The 18,873-nt window shown below is 34.9% G+C and overlaps 1 protein-coding gene across 1 annotated transcript in view; it reads right to left on the bottom strand.

Annotated features, from left to right (window-relative positions):
* DACH1 (dachshund family transcription factor 1) overlaps window positions 1-18,873 on the bottom strand; it is a 425,048-nt gene that overhangs the window by 187,050 nt on the left and 219,125 nt on the right. The window contains exon 3 of the mRNA XM_036456831.2: window positions 12,603-12,764. Within this exon, the coding sequence (XP_036312724.1) occupies window positions 12,603-12,764 (162 nt within the window). The remainder of the gene's footprint in view (window positions 1-12,602; window positions 12,765-18,873) is intronic.

The raw sequence follows: 18,873 nt of genomic DNA on the forward strand, positions 1-18,873 counted from the left end.
TTTAAGAATTTTCTAAAATCAATATTATAATATTGATTTAAAAATGTATGTGAATGTATCTCCATCTTTGTTTGAATACATATGTATACATAGCTATTTTCTTATTAAAAGGGGATATTGTCAAAACTTTTAAAGGTAGTACCAATTTTTCATGTACTAAAAACAGCCTAATTGTGTGTGTGTTCTATACACAATGATGCCATATAAAATTATATATTTTAGAAAAAATAAATTTAAAATCTGTAACTATAAAAACTGTGCTCTTTACTTAATAAATGAATCACACATTCACCGTGGAGAGCAAAGGATTAAAATTCCTCATGTCTGTGTAACAAACACATTGATATTAATTGGTTTGTCCTTTCAAGTTGTGTTTATCTCTTCATTTCCATCACAGTTTCAAAGGTCACTCCATTCCATTTATAAATCCAATATGACAGAGATTAGTAAAAGCAAAATGCAACAACTAAATGAGTACATCATCATGCAATCACACATCTCGCAATTCATTTATCCAATTAATAAAAAAATACCATCAAATGCTTCCTGGTGAGTTTTCTCAAAGTATTAAAATGGTTTATGTCAATATAACTTATTCAAACAAACAAAAAAGAAATAACTTACTCATCAACATTTAGGTTCCAATGTATAGAAAATATAAATGTTGAAGTGGAAACACAGCCAAATAAATATTTCAACATTTAACTATTTTCCACATCCAAAATTAAATAAAGAAAATAAAAATATTTAGTAAATTCAGTTTAGAATTGTAATAAATTAATGGGATATTTTTGGAAGATGTAATATAGAGATACAAGGTAACTATGAGTTCACACACGTGTGTGTGTATGTGTGTGTGTGTGTGTGTGTGTGTGTGTGTGATATCTAGCTATTTAGTTGCTGAGGTCATATATTATAGAGAAATTTAAAAACATGAAATTAATATAATCATTTACTAATAGTGATGAAAACATTTATAATCTTGGTGCTCATTTTGATATATGTATTTTAAAAGATTCTAGAATATGACCCTTTCTCTTGATGTAGGCACAATTTTGGGCAACGGTAAGTATATAAAAGAATAAGAGGAAACTAAATACATGAGTGTGCATTAAAACTGGCAACTTTAGAAGCCTGATATTTAGTTTATTAAAGAAAATAATGTGAATACAATTTGACCAATTTTATATGACTAGCATTTTAACATTTATTTTACATAAAATAAGTAGTGGAATTATATTAACAATGTACCCATTATTTTGACAAGTCCTGCTCCAAAAATGTAGTTGGGTTACCCACATTAAAGAATGAGAGAAGGAAAACAGAAAAAATACAAGCAACAGCAAGGTAACTCAGAAAGATCACTCAAAGGACCATGTCACACACTCCAGCACTTAGACAAAATTAAAGAGAAAGAAAATCAGTCTAATTCCAAAAAAGCAGATTAAGATACATAGAGCTATAATATTTAACAGATTATTTCTAAATGACAAAACTTGTTTTTACTAAGACCAACATGAACAAAATTAAAACAAATGGAAACTGTTTTCAGAAAGCTTTTTTGCCCCTTCCCATCTCTATTATAAGGATCTGTCTTGTGAAATATTAGAGGGACACAGAATCTCAAGGCAAAATTCAGAATACTTACAAGGCTATTGGGTATTCAAGAAGCCTGAATCACTCAAATGGCATAGTGTCAGAGTATAAACTATTAATCACCACCTTATACTTAATAAAGTCGTATCACTTTTATATTTGTTTAATAATCTATGTATTCTCATATAATATTGTTGTGTGGTATAATTTAGTTTGTTGTTTTATTTTTAAACATAAGGTATCCTTTTGAGTTCAATATACTTCCTGTAAAAAATGTTTAAGTAAAAATATAATCATTAAATGTTTTCTGAAGATGATGAAATGTTCTATCCCTGGGTACTAAAGTGAGTTAACTTCTATAAAAGAGAGATATTTCCCAAAGACACCAATCTGTACAATTGCACAGGTATAATTCCAGATGAATACCTTTTGTTTTTTTAAATTTTTCATTTCAAAAAAATAAAAAGCTTTTCTGAGAATCCCCGAAACGTTGTAATTCTCTATAAACTGAGATGATGAAAAAGATTTAAATGTGTGCCATAAAGACATAGAGTATTGATGAAAATGTTCACATTTAACTTTAAAACACCCACCTACACATATATTACTGAATACACAACATACACTCATATCCTCTTTTCTTTGTCCCTATGTAGATTATTAACCCCAGACTAAAAATGACAGCAAGAAAGTAAGTATACTTCTTGGCTGAACAAAATTTACCAACAGCTTGAAGTGACAGGAATGGCGATTCAATCCTGTGTCCCCCCATATCAGATGTAGGCCACATTCTTCAGTCTGCAGAACCAGAAAGCAAAAAAGTCCCCGTCGCATTTGCCCTTTCATAGAGATGGAAATATTATTAGAAAGGACATAAACAGACTAATTAAATCACAGCAGTATGGCTGGGATGACAGCTGGTACAGCGTGTGACTGAGAAGATCCATATCTGTGAGCAGGAGGTACTTCACTTCCAATCCATTCACTATTAGGTGCTTTCAAGCTTGCTGTGCAGACATTAAATAATAACATATCATTTCCAAGACTAAAACGATTTAAAGAAATAAAAAAAAGCCTTTCTAACCAAGAAATCTTTTGTACAACAGAGGGGAAAAAATCATTTACCACTCAGCTCTGCTTTTGAGATAAAGATGTAATAATGCCATTACCTTTCATCAGCAGGATCCTTGAAAATCAACACTCTTTGCTTATCATGCTGTGAAATACAAATAGAGCTAAAGGCATGGTCTGTGAGGCACTGCTGCAGCGATATTAACTAACAGATCTGCCCTTTGTGAAGGAAACCGTATCCGTTTCATTAGTGCAGACTCTAATTCAAAACTGTTGAAAATGAACTGCACATACTGTTTTAATAACAACATTCCTAATCATTATCAAACTGGTAATTCTCTCAGCACTGAATGTAAGGGTCTGTGTTTCCATTATGACCTGCTGTTAAGGAAAACCATATTTAGACCCTCTATTCTTTCCTATCTTCCAAATAGTCCAGGTTTGTTCTGGGGTGAGGCATCGCCAGCCTGCAAGGTTATGTGTGGCACATTATTTCATCATAAGTGAATTGACATTTTACATATTTATGTCAATGACTATACTATTTACTTATCATCATTTATTCCTATTCTGTATTCAATTTGACATGGCATAATTCCTACAAATGGCTTTGTACAATTTTGAAATATTTGGACAATGTAGAGTAGAATCACAGTCACATAAATGTGAGACATTAGATCTGGTGATAGGGGCATTGGGCTCAGAGTTATAAAACCTGTGCCCTCACACTCACAGTACATGGATGTCATGGTAACACCTCAACATGCTTTCTACCATCAGGCAATCATACAACTTATCTGATATTAAAATGATTGAATAAGGCCTGGGGTTATTTTAAACTGAAATATTTTCTCCCACTATACTTTATTTTTGAAGCTTATATAAACGATATTACATGCTGATGCAGAGTTGTAAGGATCATTTTTAGCACATTCCTCGAAGAAAACTACATTTCTAAGGTCATGACAAATGCATGCGATCTCCTAGAATGTGATGGAGTCTACCATATAATAAATCCATATAACAATTGGGTGGATCTTACATTTTCTTATGTTTTATGATTACAAAGGATGCAGCATTAAATAAAATAATTTCATTTATATGTCCTAGTATGAAATGCTTGAATTAATCAGGTTTATAACAAGCTCTCAGTTAGTTGGAATAGACAGTATTAAAAAAAAAATGCTGGATCAATATTTTCTAATTATGGCTATAAATAAAAACACTTAATGAAAGTGAAATAGACACTACATAAAAAGTGGAAATTATCTCTGCATTCTGCCTATCTAGACCACATAATATATTTAATAATTCAAATAGGGTACTAGTACATGTTACTAATCATACTCTAATGATTTTATCAACATGTATAAAAGGATTTAGAAATGTATGTTCAAATATTTTAAAATGAGAAAGTGTTCCTTTTTAGTATTTTCCATAGTCAGTGTTTCTATTACTTTTATAATCATTGAAAATAAAAAAATGTTATGAGAGAAAATGCAAAATGATGCCATCAACTTCATGTAAAATCATGAAAAGGAGTTTAATAAAATGACCAATTATTAATACACTCATATGTCATTTTAAAATAATCTAATTTTAAGCAATATTAAAACGTTAAAATATTAATAAATCTTCCAATATATCATAAGAATGTTAACTCTCACCTAGTTCCTTTCAAATGCTAGTAAAATTGATATACTAGTATATTACAATTATAAAATTCTATATCATCTTTTTTCTTATATCCAGAATAAATATTTTCTGCCCTTATTCATAATATGTAATGGTTAGATAATATGTGAAATATCCTATATAATTAAAGGGTAATATGCAAATTTATCCTAATGGAGGAATGGCAAGTCACTATGACACACACTGACCACCAGGAGGCAGACGCTCAATGGCAGGAGCTGCTCCCTGTTGGTCAATATGCTCTCACAGGGGGAGCTCCGTTCAGCCACAAGCTGGGCTGACAGCTATCAATAAAAGTGCAGCAGTGGTGGCGGAGACAGTGCTAAGGATGTCCTACTGCAGCTTAGGCCCACTCCCTGTGTCAGTCAGACATCCCCTGAGGGCTCCTGGGCTGCCAGAAAAATGTCTGACTGCCAGCTTAGGCCTGATCCCTCAAGAAGTAGGCCTAAGACAACAGGTGGACATCCCCCAAGGGGTCCTGTACTGTGAGAGGGCATAGGCCAGGCTGAGGGACTCCTGGAATACATAGATTTTCATGCTCCATGCCTCTAGTTGTATTATAATATGAAATGATGTATCATACTAAGCTTAATAATGCCTTGTTTTAGACATTTAGGTAGGTTTCTATTTTGCCTTAGAAATCACTCTAGCCTGGCTGGCATGGCTCATTGGTTAGAGTGTCAGCCTGTGAACAGGAGAGTTGTGGGTATGAGTCCCAGTGAAGAGCTCATAACCTGGGATGCAAGTCTAATCCACACCCCTGGTCAGGGCATGTTTGGGAGGCAACCAATTGATGTGTCTCTGTCACATCGATATTTCTCTCTCTCTATCTCCCTCTTTCCTCTCATCCCACTCTCTCTCTAAAAACCAGTAGAAAAAGAATATCCTTACTCCTTGGATGAAGATTTAAAAAAATGAAGTAAAAAGAAATCACTTTAAAGAATACTTTTTTGCCTTTCATCTTCTATTGAAATTTCAAAGAATGTTAGAGTCAAGAGAGTAATTGGGCATTAGCACCTTATTTATTAAGAGAACTGAGAAATTAAGAGACTTATTTAAGTAGCTAACTTACTTATTAGCTTTGTGATAACCAAAAGCTAAATCTCCTGATATATTTTGCTCTCCACTCTCCTATCTCAGTTTTTGGAACATCTAGAAAAATTATCTTGGTCATGCTATAAAATGTTCAAAGTTTAAAAATGTTTTTTTGATAATTTTTTAAATTAACTATTTATTCTTTATAAATGCATTGCATTACTTATTATAAGTACTTAATGAAGAGAAATGCCAGAAATATTAAGTATTTACAAAAGCATTAAAATTTCTGAAAGGGTAGTTATTATTCTTGATTTTTTTAATGTTGGAGCAAGCAATTTTGTTTGAAATGTCAGGCTATGAAGACATCTTCTGCATAGAGAATGATGTGAACCATATGGCTTACTCACAATCAATTGAATTACAAACCATGGCAGTTCCTACACTTTTAGGAGATGCTTATGTTGTCCTTCCATTAAAATTCCACTAATGTGACATTTGCGAAAAGGTTTATGTTTGGCCACACATTCCCTCACCATATGTGAAGCCACAGAGAGCAAGACCATCGATTCCCAGTGTTTATATATAAATCGACAGCTATCAGTTCTAAAAGATTTCTCATTGCATGTGTCAGAATCCTTCTGGCCTTCTAGGGTCATCTTATGTGTTTCTATGTTTACAAGACCCTGTCTGTTAATGTGGTTACATTTTACTCATCTGACAGGAAGAAGGATCTTAAAAATGATTGTTAGGCAGAGAAACATTAAGAAAGTTTAAAAAAAAAAAACTTTCCATATTTAATCTGTTAAACAATGGCAAATTTCTTATGAATCAGTGATACTGTAATTGAACTGGAGACATTTTTAGAGCAAGCTTGTTTTGGCTTTTTCACCCTCCGATTTGGAATCTGCTCACAGTACTGCCAGCTTAACCAAAAAGGATTAACTCTCATATCCAACTGAGAACACAGATAATTCTCAGTAATTGGTAAAAAATGAAGATGAATGGGGCTGAGAGATAAGGAGCAATTAGCTCATCAGCAGTTACAGCTGTGCACTCAATCCGGATCCATCTCTGGAGTCTCGGCCCCTTTTAAAGAACCTAAGCAGAATAAGCATAGGACACCCTCCTCCCAAAAAATTTGCGTATACCTGCCCATCATTTCTCTAGTCTTCCAATTTATTTCCCTACTATACAAAGACACCTGTCATAGTATGCTATGTAAATGACTACCTCTCTCAGGACCTATGTCTAAAGCCAATCTTCTTTTTAAACTTTTTTTTTTATAACAGAAACCAAATGACTACTGTAGACACTCTTAAATTCCCTGTCAATCGTTTCATTATAGCAGCATCATCTGTTTGAAAATATAAGCAATTCCCTCATCTAATTATAGGAAGGATTTGAGGTTCATTAACATTGCCAAGGCAGAGAATCCAACGTGCGACTGCAGAGCTCTGCGTGATGGCCTGTGTTCTCCGTTTCCTTTCATTTGCTTTCTCAAGGTCTCCAAGACTTCTTCCTGAAATCATAAAATTAATTTTTCCTTCCGTGACTTAGAAGAAAGTACTACAGTGTAAACTATTCTATTTCTGATTTCTGTAGGAATGGGGGAGAGAGAGAGAGAGAGAGAGAGAGAGAGAGAGAGAGAGAGAGAGAGAGAGAGAGAGAGAGAGAGAGCTGGGGAAGATAATTTTATCTCCCTATCTGCCTGGCGTTTTTTTGTTTGTGTTCCATTTGTTTTGTCTTGTTTTGCTGATGAACCAAAGTAAGGAGTAAGAACACAACTGAAAAGCCCGGCTGTTAATACCAAACTCAAGTTCTTGTTTTTAATTGAAACTCCTACATACTGTAACTACTGCAAGTTTGAGAAAATGAAAAAGAATCCTACATTGCCGGGTTTGAAATGTGTTCAAGGTTCGTGGATCACTGCATCCGTGGACACTTAACTCCACACTGTTCAGAAAGAGAAAAGACCGACATCTCCAGATTACTTCACTTCCTTAAAGGAATAACAGCAGTTGGGGGTTATGACTATAGTTTAAACAATAAGATTTTTCTCGGGACATCTGTTTTGAGATCACATGTTGAATAGATATGAACTCATTTCCTACTAAGCAAGCAATCTACTATTGTTGATAGCTGTTTACCAGTTCTGTGAGTCAGATATTAGCTTGTGGCAAAGGTCCCTCTTAAATCCTCTGAGTATTCTTTAAACTGTGTACATAATGTTTTCCTTAAATAAAATGTTAAGAGAAGAAAAAAAAATGCAGTGTTTTCCTGTCTCTTGGTAAATTAAGTCCATGACATCTCCGATTTGAGAATAATATTTAATGTATTTACCTTTAAAGAGTCGTTTCCTATGTTGTCATTAGTTAAGGGAGTAAGACATTAGGTTAGCAAGTATTTAAATAACACAGAAACTATTAAGTGATGTTAGCTATGTCAATATTTATACAGCATTTCAAAACTAGAAGTAAAATTAAGTTTCCTTTATTTAGATTAAATCAATTGTGCTTAATTTAGTGACTTCAAAAATGTTCATGATGACAAAAAATAATAATAAGCAGATTTAAAAAACACACAACTAGAAATACTATGTAATTGACCTTGAGTTCACGGGTTTTAAATTCTGCCTTTCCATTGTCCCAGGCCCAATTTCCAAGCAGCATTTTTTAAGCTGGTTATGTAGATCAGTCCTTAAAGCAAAAAAATAGCAATTTATCTGGCCTGTATGTTGTGGATAGTGTTGCCACTAAAAAGAATCCAGGACATTTTTCCTTCTTATCTGCAATGTAGCTCATATCAGCCAACCTGTCACAAGATAGTACTTGATATAAACAAGAGATTGCAAAGACATCTCAGTAATCAATATCAGGATGGCTACAGTATGGAAGTCCCAACCAGTGCATATCATTTGTCTCAGCATCTATTTCTATGGCCAAATGAAGCATTAATTCAAATCATAAATCTATGGTGATTTAAATCTGGGAATGAGCACCTGCCTGCTTTAATGATTTATTTTGTACATTTCAGTAAGCAGGAGATTTGTCCATATGAACTGACAGGTCACCTTCAGATGCCAGGAGCAGACTGTTTATCACCATGCAGACTAGCATCTCATCTTAGCGAGTAAATATTAAACTAAAAGAATCCAATTGATTGTGGATGAGGGAGAATGGCGACATGGCCATATATTTTACTCAGCATGCTGATGCCTCACTCGGATCTATCCTGAAGTTCTCAGGTCTTCCTAAAGTGATCACTCTGTTGGAAAGACGTGAGCTCAAGGTCACCAGGTAAAATTGGAATGCACAATACTTATTTGTCAGTGTCAAAGGTTACTTTAAAAACCTTTGTTTGGCTAATTTTTACGATTCATGTTAAGAACTGGAAAGGGACATTTATAATAAAAATATCCCTTGAGTCCAGCAAGCCAAATCGAACCAAATCAAGCCCCCTAAAATCTATTTCCTCAGACAATAAGGGCTTATTTACAACCAGGGGGGAAATCAGTGTTCCTGCATAGGCAAATATGAAATGTTCAACAAAACATGTAAGCCAGACGAGTGCAAAGAGAGAGAAAAAAACAACAACACTGAAATAGCTTCAAAAATGTCACTGGGTTTGGGCAGAGCTAATGAGCAACAATACACCATTAAGTGGCACCTCTCTGAGAGGTTTTACTACTTCAAAGAGCCAATTGATAGATTTGTGAGAGCGGTAAGTTTGTATTCTGAAATACTGGCCTTAGAGATTCTTGGGATTCCTCCTGGAATTCCTCTGCTCCAATACCACTTCCTGAGCAGCTCATGCTAACAATATCCCTAGAAGGCCTGGCACATCTCCCAGAGTCCGCACACCTAGCAATCCCACCCACTAACTGGATGTATCTTGAGTACTGGGACTGTGGCATGATCCTTTTTGTGTTCCTAGAATGAGCTAAAATCAAACTTACAAGGAAATTCAAATGGCAAAACAGCTCTCCCAAGTTTCCTCCCAGGCCAGTAGTTTACAAATAATATCCATCGGATATAATGGGAAAACAGAGGAGGGAGCAGTTAATGACTGTAAAAAGAGGACAAAGGTGATTTTCAAAAGAATAAATTTGGAGAAATACTAATAATAGTCAAAGCAATACCAAATCTTACTGGTGACCAAAGTGAAAAATAGACATGGTTTGTTTGACAAATATGACATCCTTGAATTATTATGATATAATACTATGATTTAAGCCATTTTCCAGATTTGAAATGTTAGGCTCCAAATTTTCCATAACTGCAAAGTGACAGAACAAGTAATTATTGAACACTTAGCAAGAGGCAAGTGGTGTTCTCAAAATCAGAGAAGACTAGGGCCATAGAAAGCAACTGCTAATTCACCAACCACTTTGATCTATACAAGCTCAATCCCACCCCTACCATTGCCTTGTGCCCTCCCCTTCCCCCAAACTTTTGTTTCCTGATCTCTAGATAAAGGAGGAAGGCAGGGGGTGTGCTCAGGAAGGATAATAAGTCATAAATTCTTAGAGGACAGTAGCATGTGAGACAATGGAATAAAAATGACAAATATAACATTTCCACCTCAAATCAGCTACATATATGTAACATAAATGATCTACATGCCTTAAGGCAGGCATCCTCAAACTTTTTAAAGTGGGGGCCAGATCACGGTCCCTCAGAGAGCTGGAGGGCCGGACTATATGAACTACTAATTCCTACTGTAACACCTCGGCTGCGCTCACTGCCCAAAAAACCTGGCGGGCCGGATCAGACTCCTCTGCAGGCCGCATGTGGCCTGCAGGCCATAGTTTGAAGACCCCTGCAGGATTAGTAATGACACCACTATTACAACAATCCCAAAATACCTTTTCAAGACTTTCTAAGAAAATTCAAATAAATTTCTTCTCTGGTTTAAATTGATGTTAGATGGTGGGTGTCAAAACTGAAAAACAATATAGGCTACCAACTATTGATAAATACTTTAATGAAAGAGAAGTGATTTATTCCAAGTAAAACACAAAACTTAAATTGTTTTTTTTTAAGTATTATGTGATACCCTATGTGCCCACATAATGAAGGTAAACTATTATTTAGTCAGTAGGCAAATATTATTCTATAATATTAATTATTAAGTTGACATCAATGTTCAATTCTGAGCTATAGTCTCCTTTTCTCATACCTGCTGGTTTCCCCAAAGTCAAATTTCTGTTCTGCTGCTCAGAAATTTGAAAAGAAGTATCAAGTTTTAATATATTTTGCTTTAAATTTTATTAAAATGCATAATTTGTTTATCTTTCCTCCCAAAACCAACTATTAAGAATAGCCTGCATTGAAATCTTACTCTTCTAAAACTTGGTAACAATCCAGATTATGTTTCAAAATAATAATTAAAATTTGTAGTGGGTGTCTAATTATGCTCTAGTTACAATTCATTTTACTTCAATTATTTTTCAGAAAATTTTTATGCACTGATATTTAGAGAGAGAGAGGAAGGAAGGGAAAGGGAGAGAAGGAAAGAGATATTTTGTGTGTGTGTGTGAGAGATAGAGAGAACAACAGATGGATTATTGTCACTGTTGTTACACTTATTTATGAACTCATTGGTTGATTCTTGTATGTCCCCTAACAGGGCTGGAACTCCTCAATCTTGGTGTATTGAGACTATGCTTTAACCAACTGAGCTATTCAGCCAGGGCTACTTCAATCATTTATAACTTTTATTTATTTTTAAAATTATTATACAGTAAAATTCACGTTGTGGGCAGGGATGGTACAATTCTATGAATTTTAACTCATTTTTCATGTAGCCACCACCACAATCAATATACATAAATATTCCATCACTCTGAAAAAGCTCCCTTTATAAATACACCACTCCTTCACTTCTTGCTACTACTGATCTGTTCTCTATCCCTACACACACACACACACACACACACACACACACACACACACACACACACACATATTTATATATAAAAATACCAAGGAAATAGAATTACATATGTCTTCTCAGATTGACTTCTTCCACCCAGTTTAAAGCCATCCCATGTCTGTTTTTCATTTATCAAATACCTTTTCTTCCCTACACCTGAATTAAGCAACAGCACATTTCAGATAATCATACAATCACAAGTTTTTAACTTTTAAAAGTCTAAATTTATGCATGTAAATGACTTAAACAATCTGCTGCCCCTATCTTCTCACTGGAAGCACCACAAATGCAAGCACTAATATTTTTCTACCCATAGTATTCCCCCATATATCCTAACCACATGCCAATGTACTGAAAGTGGAGAGTTCATTATATGAAGAAATAATCTGTTAAAATCATGCATGAAAAAGAAAACTTAATAGAACTGTCATAAATGCTTGTGTCCTATGTGAACATTTGGTAGAAATAGTATCTTACATACATCTTATAGCATCCAAATTTCTCTTGTTAAATTATATTTTGAGCATGATTTCTACATTTTAAAGGGAAATAAAACAGTGCAGTGGTAGGCTAAAATGTTGTGTCTCACCAACACAGGATACCTAAAGATGTTCATGAAAAAAATTTAACCCACACTGAAGTTGTGTTTGACAAAACAATTTACCCAGATGAATTCTGCAAAGAAAAAAAAAAACTGTTCCTTTGGTTTAAATAGTAACTGCAAACTTTTCATCTTTTCTCCATACCACAAGAAAAAAAAAAATCAAGAGAAATTAAAGTTATATATCTAATATGAGAAAAATGGATAATAGTTATACATAGAAAAAATTAATTATCAACATAATTCTTATTGGCAGCACATGAAAGGATTAAGTTATATGTTGACTGCTAAAGAAAATTTCTTATTGAAGAAGAAACACATTAAGAGAATAAAAAAAGATAGAGTATGGTTTTGTTTGTAAATATTCTTCTGCCACCTTAATATTTTAGAATTCCAATTATTAAAACATATTTGTATTATGAAAGATGTTAACTGAATGCTTATAGAAGTTGCAGGCATAAAGTTGATCTTATAATAAAAAAATAATTTTGCTAATTATTTATTTAAACTGCGTGTTATTAGAAGCTAAATAGTATCTTCAAAAAATACACTGTTTTGGAGCTAAAAGGAGCAACTTCTTGAATGGGTAACCAATAGTTTTGTTCTGAAAAGGAAGTAATTTGGTAGTAAAATGATTACACTATGTTTCAGTGAACATACAACTCACCAACACTTGAATTCATGTCCCCATTTTCAGAATCTGCTCCATGTTGGTTATTACTGGCATGATAGTTGCTCATGGCTTCTAACTTGATTTTTTTCACCTTCATTGCTTCAGCAATCGCTGCATTGGTAGCAGCGGCAGCTGCTGCAGCTGCTGCTGTCAGACCTTAAAAGAATAAATTAAAAATGAAGTAATTCAAAATCAGATTTTTTGAGGTAATAGTTCATATGCTTTATATAACACGCATACAAACACATTAAAGTATCTGACACCTTTATGCCATACTTTGATAACATATATTCATTCCCACCTAGCCAAAAAAAAAAAAAAAAAAAAAAAAGAAGGATATAAATGGGAGAGTGCTTTCTAAACTCCTAAGTTAAATATTAGCAGAGACATAATTCATACAAAGAAGGATAGTAGTAGAATGCAGCCAGAATTACATCTCAGACAAACCAATCTGAACATGTCATTCTCTGCTTAAAATCCTCTCTGGTTGCCGAAAGAGGGAAAATTGGAACTGCATAACAGTTCACCAAGTCTTGCCCTAAGGAATAAACCTACCTTGTCACCAGAAGTTTCCTCATTTTCATGTCATACCCCAGCTACATTGAACATGCCACCAGGTCTTCTACATGCCCTGCCTCTTAAAGCCTGTGCTTTCACACATGCTGTTCCCCTTTTCTGGAACATCCTTGCCCCATGATGCACTTCCCTGACACAGGCCTTTACTTTGTCCAGAGTAATCTGTCTCTGTTCAACCAGAGAACAGAAGGTATTGATAGAAGTGGACGTGAGATTAGAAATAGTGTTGACCAGATTATAAAAGAGCAGGAAACTAAGACCATGCTTTATGTATAGTATAGATATAGCCAGCAGAGTTGTTTGAGCAGAGGAGTGTTTGTTTTCTTTAAATGTTGGAACTTTAAAAAAAATATTTTTATTTATTTCAGAGAGGAAGGGAAAGGGAGAGAGAGATAGAAATATCAATGATGAGAGAGAATCATTGATCAGTTGCCTCCTGCACCCTGCCGCCTGGGGATTGAGCCTGCAACCTGGGCATGTGACCCAACTGGGAATGGAACCTTGACCTCCTGCATCATGGGTCCACACTCAACCACTGAGCCACACCAACTGGGCTAAAGGTTTGAACTTTTACCAAGGCAATTCACTTTATCCTGGCATTCCTCATCTGCAAAAAATCAAACACTGAAATATGTGACCTCTTCTCATTGTAAAACTTTAATAGTCCATGAGACAATTTATACCACCACCATCTCCCTCTATGTTTCTGCTATGGCTGCTTCATAGTTTCTGATGACAGTTCTACAGCCTGGTTTAAATTTATCTATGTGATTTATTTCCACGTCCAGCTGGTGGATTAGAGACTGAACAATTCTTTCCTCCTTTACCTCCCCACTAATCATCACGTTTGGTTACTACAGCAAATAAGTTACAGCCTCAGTAATTATCAGAAAGTCTTTTTTCAGTAGAAATCCCTGGGGTTTTTTGTTTGTTTGTTTTGTTTTGTTTTTGAGATTAGAAGAATAGCTCAGCTTTCCTTCAAATCAAACCAAAGAGGTCTTCACTACCTTCACCCCAACACAAAACCTTCAGATTAGGTCTTTGCATGAAAATTTGATAGCCACTCCCCTTAAAAAGGCACTGATCTAAATTCAAACAATTCTTCTGGGTCTGGAGCTAGCATTTATTGCCTTTCAAGTTCCAACTTGAAATGATTCTCTCATCTTCCTATGATTGAATTTTCTCCCCAGTTACACATTTCCTTCAAAGATGTTCCAGAATATTTTCTTTCCTGTTCTCTTAAAGTCCTCTTAGTGTTTCCCAGAAAATCTCTCTTCCTCAACTTTGACTTGTTACAAATGTGCACAGCCTACTTGTCCCTTCTCTTCATTGACTAAAGTCATTCCATCTCAAAGTTATGACAGTTCTAGGGCCTTTAACTTTGATTTATGCTGCATGTAAATATGTTTCTGTAGTATTTGAATAAAAAAGACAAACCTACAACTTGAGATATGATTGCTATTATACTGAATATTTGAATCTAATTCGGTAACATAAAACATAACTATGCATGACATGGCATTAGAAAAGCCATAAAATCTTCTTGAGTATGGTTTCTTCATCTGTAAAACCATTATATTCACGAAGGGGTAGTATAAGAATTATATAAGATAAACTCGGGGAAGAATGACACATCATGTTAAGTGAAAACTAAGCATGCCTTACATTCCTCAATGGACAAGTGCAGTCCTAGGTATGCACATCATCGCTGGCCGCAGTTCCCTCAGATAGAAGAAATCTACTTCTCCTTAGCTGACAACATTGTCAACTTTTTAAAAATACTTTTAATAATTTTATCATCTATCTAATTTTATTTAAGGTGCTCTTCTGTTTTTCCACTTGACTGTTTCCCCAGTTGTACATTTCTAATAAAATTCCAAATCACATAACATATAATGTGTGTGTGTGTGTGTGTGTGTGTGTGTGTGTGTGTCACACACATTTAGTTCTTTAATAGCCTTCAAATCTACCCAATTTTCTCCATTCCCACTGGTTTTCCCTAGTGCAAGCTGCCAAGTTTTCATCCCTGGAATCCTATAATAGCCTCTCAACAGATTCCATTCCCCCCACCTCCAATCTCTCAGCAGTCACTGTAACCTTATGAAAATAAAAATTCAAAATGACATGCAATGGCTGCTCTTAAGTGAGGGACCTTTGTGCTCAGTTCCTACCTATTTGTGTAACATCATCTGCTCCCACAGGTTCCCCTTGATCTCTGTGCTCCAGACATGTACGCCTTCTTCCACTTCCTCTAAAGGACTACATTCCTTCTTTCAAGCCAGGCTGGGCACACATTATTCCCACTATCTAGAAAAGCTATCCAGCCTCCTGCTCCAGACCCACCTATGCATCCATCATGCGGTGGCTTAAATATTATGCTCTAGGAGTAGTAGGCTACTGTTACCGACTATACCTAGAAAACAGTTCCAACATTTTTTTTTCTAATATATTTTATTGATTTTTTACAGAGAGGAAGGGAGAGAAATAGAGAGCTAGAAACGTCAATGAGAGAGAAACATCGACCAGCTGCCTCTTGCACACCCCCTACTGGGGATGTTCCCACAACCAACATATATGCCCCTGACCGGAATCGAACCTGGGACCTTCCAGTCCGCAGACCGACGCTCTACCACTGAGCCAAACCGGTTTGGGCAACAGTTCCAACATTTTAAGAATCAGCTCAAAACTCGCTTATTTTAAAGGGCTGACCTTCCCCACCCCATTCCCACAGAGTAGAGTGAGCCATCCAGTTGCCTGTGTTCTCAACCCTGCTGTACGAGTCTGCCATTATCTGTGCTCTGAATCATTCCTGGAGTTTTAAAATATGCAAATAGCTGAGTTCTATCCTCTGAGATTCTTGTTGGGGCCCTGCATTTGTATATTTTGGGTTCATTTTACTGCTCCTCGCATCATTTTAATGTGCAGTCTGAGAAGAGAAATTCAGTCCCTTGAACTATTTTTGCTTTTTTTTTTTTTTTTTTTTTTTTTTTTTTTTTTTTTTTTTTTTTTTAAGAGATGGCCTGTGGTCTTCTTTTAGGTTTAGGGTTAGCTCCTTCAACTAAGTTATAATTCGAAAGGGCAGAAATACTTCCTTAGAATATACATCCCAATACCTGGCACAAATTGTCACTGAATGAAAAAATGCTTCTCAAAGTAGGTTAATTGGAAAACCAAAGGAGAAATATCATCATTATTTTGACACTATCAATGTAAATAATTTAAAACATTATGTTTATGTTAAAATTAATCTAGATCTACTAGGAGTAGCAAATCTCATTAATAGAAAGCATATCTCACCAAAGCTGCATCTCCCTCGGATGGAGAAGATTTTTAAAAAAAAAAAAGCCTCTCTCTCTCTCTCTCTCTCTCTCTCTCTCTCTCTCTCTCTCTCACACACACACACACACACACACACACACACACACACACACACCACACCACACTTATGGCCTTGTAATGGCCCCCTCAGTTCTCTAATGTGATTCTTAAATCCTTCCAATTTTCTGTCTCTATAGAACAAACTTAGCACAGAATCTATAACTTGCTTTAGAAACAAGCCCCATTGTGTATTTTGTTCTCTAATAAAGTTACCTTTGGGGGGGTGGGGGTGGGGGTGGGAGACCAAGGGGAGGGGTGTGTGTGTAAGGAACTCACAAAATAACTCTTTTTTTTTTTTAGCCCTTCCCAGTCTTTTTTACTGATAGGAAGGGAGAGGGATAGAGAGTTAGAAACATCAATGAGAGAGAAACATCAATCAGCTGCCTCCTGCACACCTTCTTTTGGTGATGTACCCGCAACCAAGGTACATGCCCTTGACTGAAATCAAACCTGGGACCTTTCAGTCTGCAGGCTAGTTATGGCAATTCTGTGTTTCTTAAAACAATGCTCTACATCAGATAGAGACGTATCTTGAGTGGATGATAATATTAAAAGTTATCTTCCCTGGAGTCATAGCCACAGACTCTATTTCTGGGAAGGACTGAGAAATCAGTGTTTACCTTCCAACAGGTTGATTCTATGCTCAATGCTCTTCCATTACTTGATGACAGTAATTTACACTAAAGTGTGTCTGCAACTTAGAGTGGAAGCTTATAAACTAAGCAGATTGTCATCGCAGGGTCCTCAATAGTAAATATGCATCCAAATCAAGGAAGAAACATTAAAAGACAAAATTAGGTTGGGACTCAGGAATCAGTGTTTGAGACCTACTGCTCCCATGTGCTGCACCTTGTAGAAATGCGTCTTGTGCCTTTTGCCTACCACAGCAGAAGCAGAGGACACCAGGCCACACAGCACTTCTCTGTTTCCCATGCAGTCATATGTATATTCATCCCTAACAACACTACATCCATAAATCTATCTGGTATCTACTGTAATAGTTACCCAAGCAACTTGAATAATTGTTCCTGATTCTGAATTTAGTTCACAAGTTTTTACCTAATTTCTTTCTTTCATTAGGGAAAACAAGGAATAAATCAATAAATGATTTTTTTAATTTCTTATACTAAAGAATGATTAACCCATTTACCTCACCAATCATACTTTTTTATCCTCTCAAAGAATATTTGTAGCATCTCATATATGACAACAAAAACATGTACTAAACTGAGAAGTCAAATATAATACGATTTTATCTTATTTTAAGAGATTCTAAATCCAATTTTATCATCATCAGTGGGGAAGCTTTAATTACTGATGAAATAATAGGTTATACATTTTATTTTAAACAAAAATTTTATTTTTTTTATTTTAAACAAAATATTTTAAACAAAATATTTAAATACTCTTTCCTTCAGAGAAAGGATAATAAGTCTCAACTATGACAAAAGCTACCTAATAGTAGAGTGAAAATTTAGCCATTTGACAAATGGAGATCTAAACAACATGTTTCTGTCAAATCATTTGATTTAGTAGACTACATTGATCAAATTTATTTTTAAAAAAATGTCGGGCCCTCAGTAAGCAAACTTAGTATAGAGTCCAAATATCTATATCATGAAAAATTACTTGTTTCTTTTTTTCATTTATATTTGATCTCAACAAACTCTATCTCTTACAATTTAAAAGACTAAATTTTATACAGAATTTAGAAACATTGCTTGTCATATTGTTGTCTGATTTATGATACAAACTCAATGCTGTGGGCCCAATTCTGCTTTGCTCCATCAGAACAAATTCTATGCATATTTTAAAAATTGACTATTGTTAGATATTATTTTTATCTTGTTTTATACTTTCCTATACTTTTACTTTCACTTTTTGATGCTCTGCTACAATTTTTTTATTTTATTTTTTATTATTTTTTATTTTTTTTAGTTATTGTTGAATAAGAAACTGAATGGGAAAACCTCATTATCTAACCTCTCCTCTTTTATATCAGGAGTAAATATGGTGGTTAAGAAAAAAAAAAAAGTGTTTCAAAAAGCCATACATACTTTGCGCAAAATGCATCTTATTTATCCAGAACACTGCACAGCAAGCTATGTAATTCCTAAGGCTTCAAAATCCCAATCTCTAAAATTCTAATCTCATAGGGATGTAGATAATATGGGTGAAATAATATATGCTACAGTAAGGGCACATATTAAGCCCACGGCAAATGGTAGTAGATATTATCAAGTATCCCATAATATACATCATGTTCTTGTGTTTACTTTTACTTTTGTTCAGCTACACACAAAAATGCAAA

Source organism: Pipistrellus kuhlii, unplaced genomic scaffold (assembly GCF_014108245.1).
Source record: "Pipistrellus kuhlii isolate mPipKuh1 unplaced genomic scaffold, mPipKuh1.p scaffold_m20_p_3, whole genome shotgun sequence".
In the NCBI taxonomy this organism is placed as follows: Eukaryota; Metazoa; Chordata; class Mammalia; order Chiroptera; family Vespertilionidae; genus Pipistrellus; species Pipistrellus kuhlii.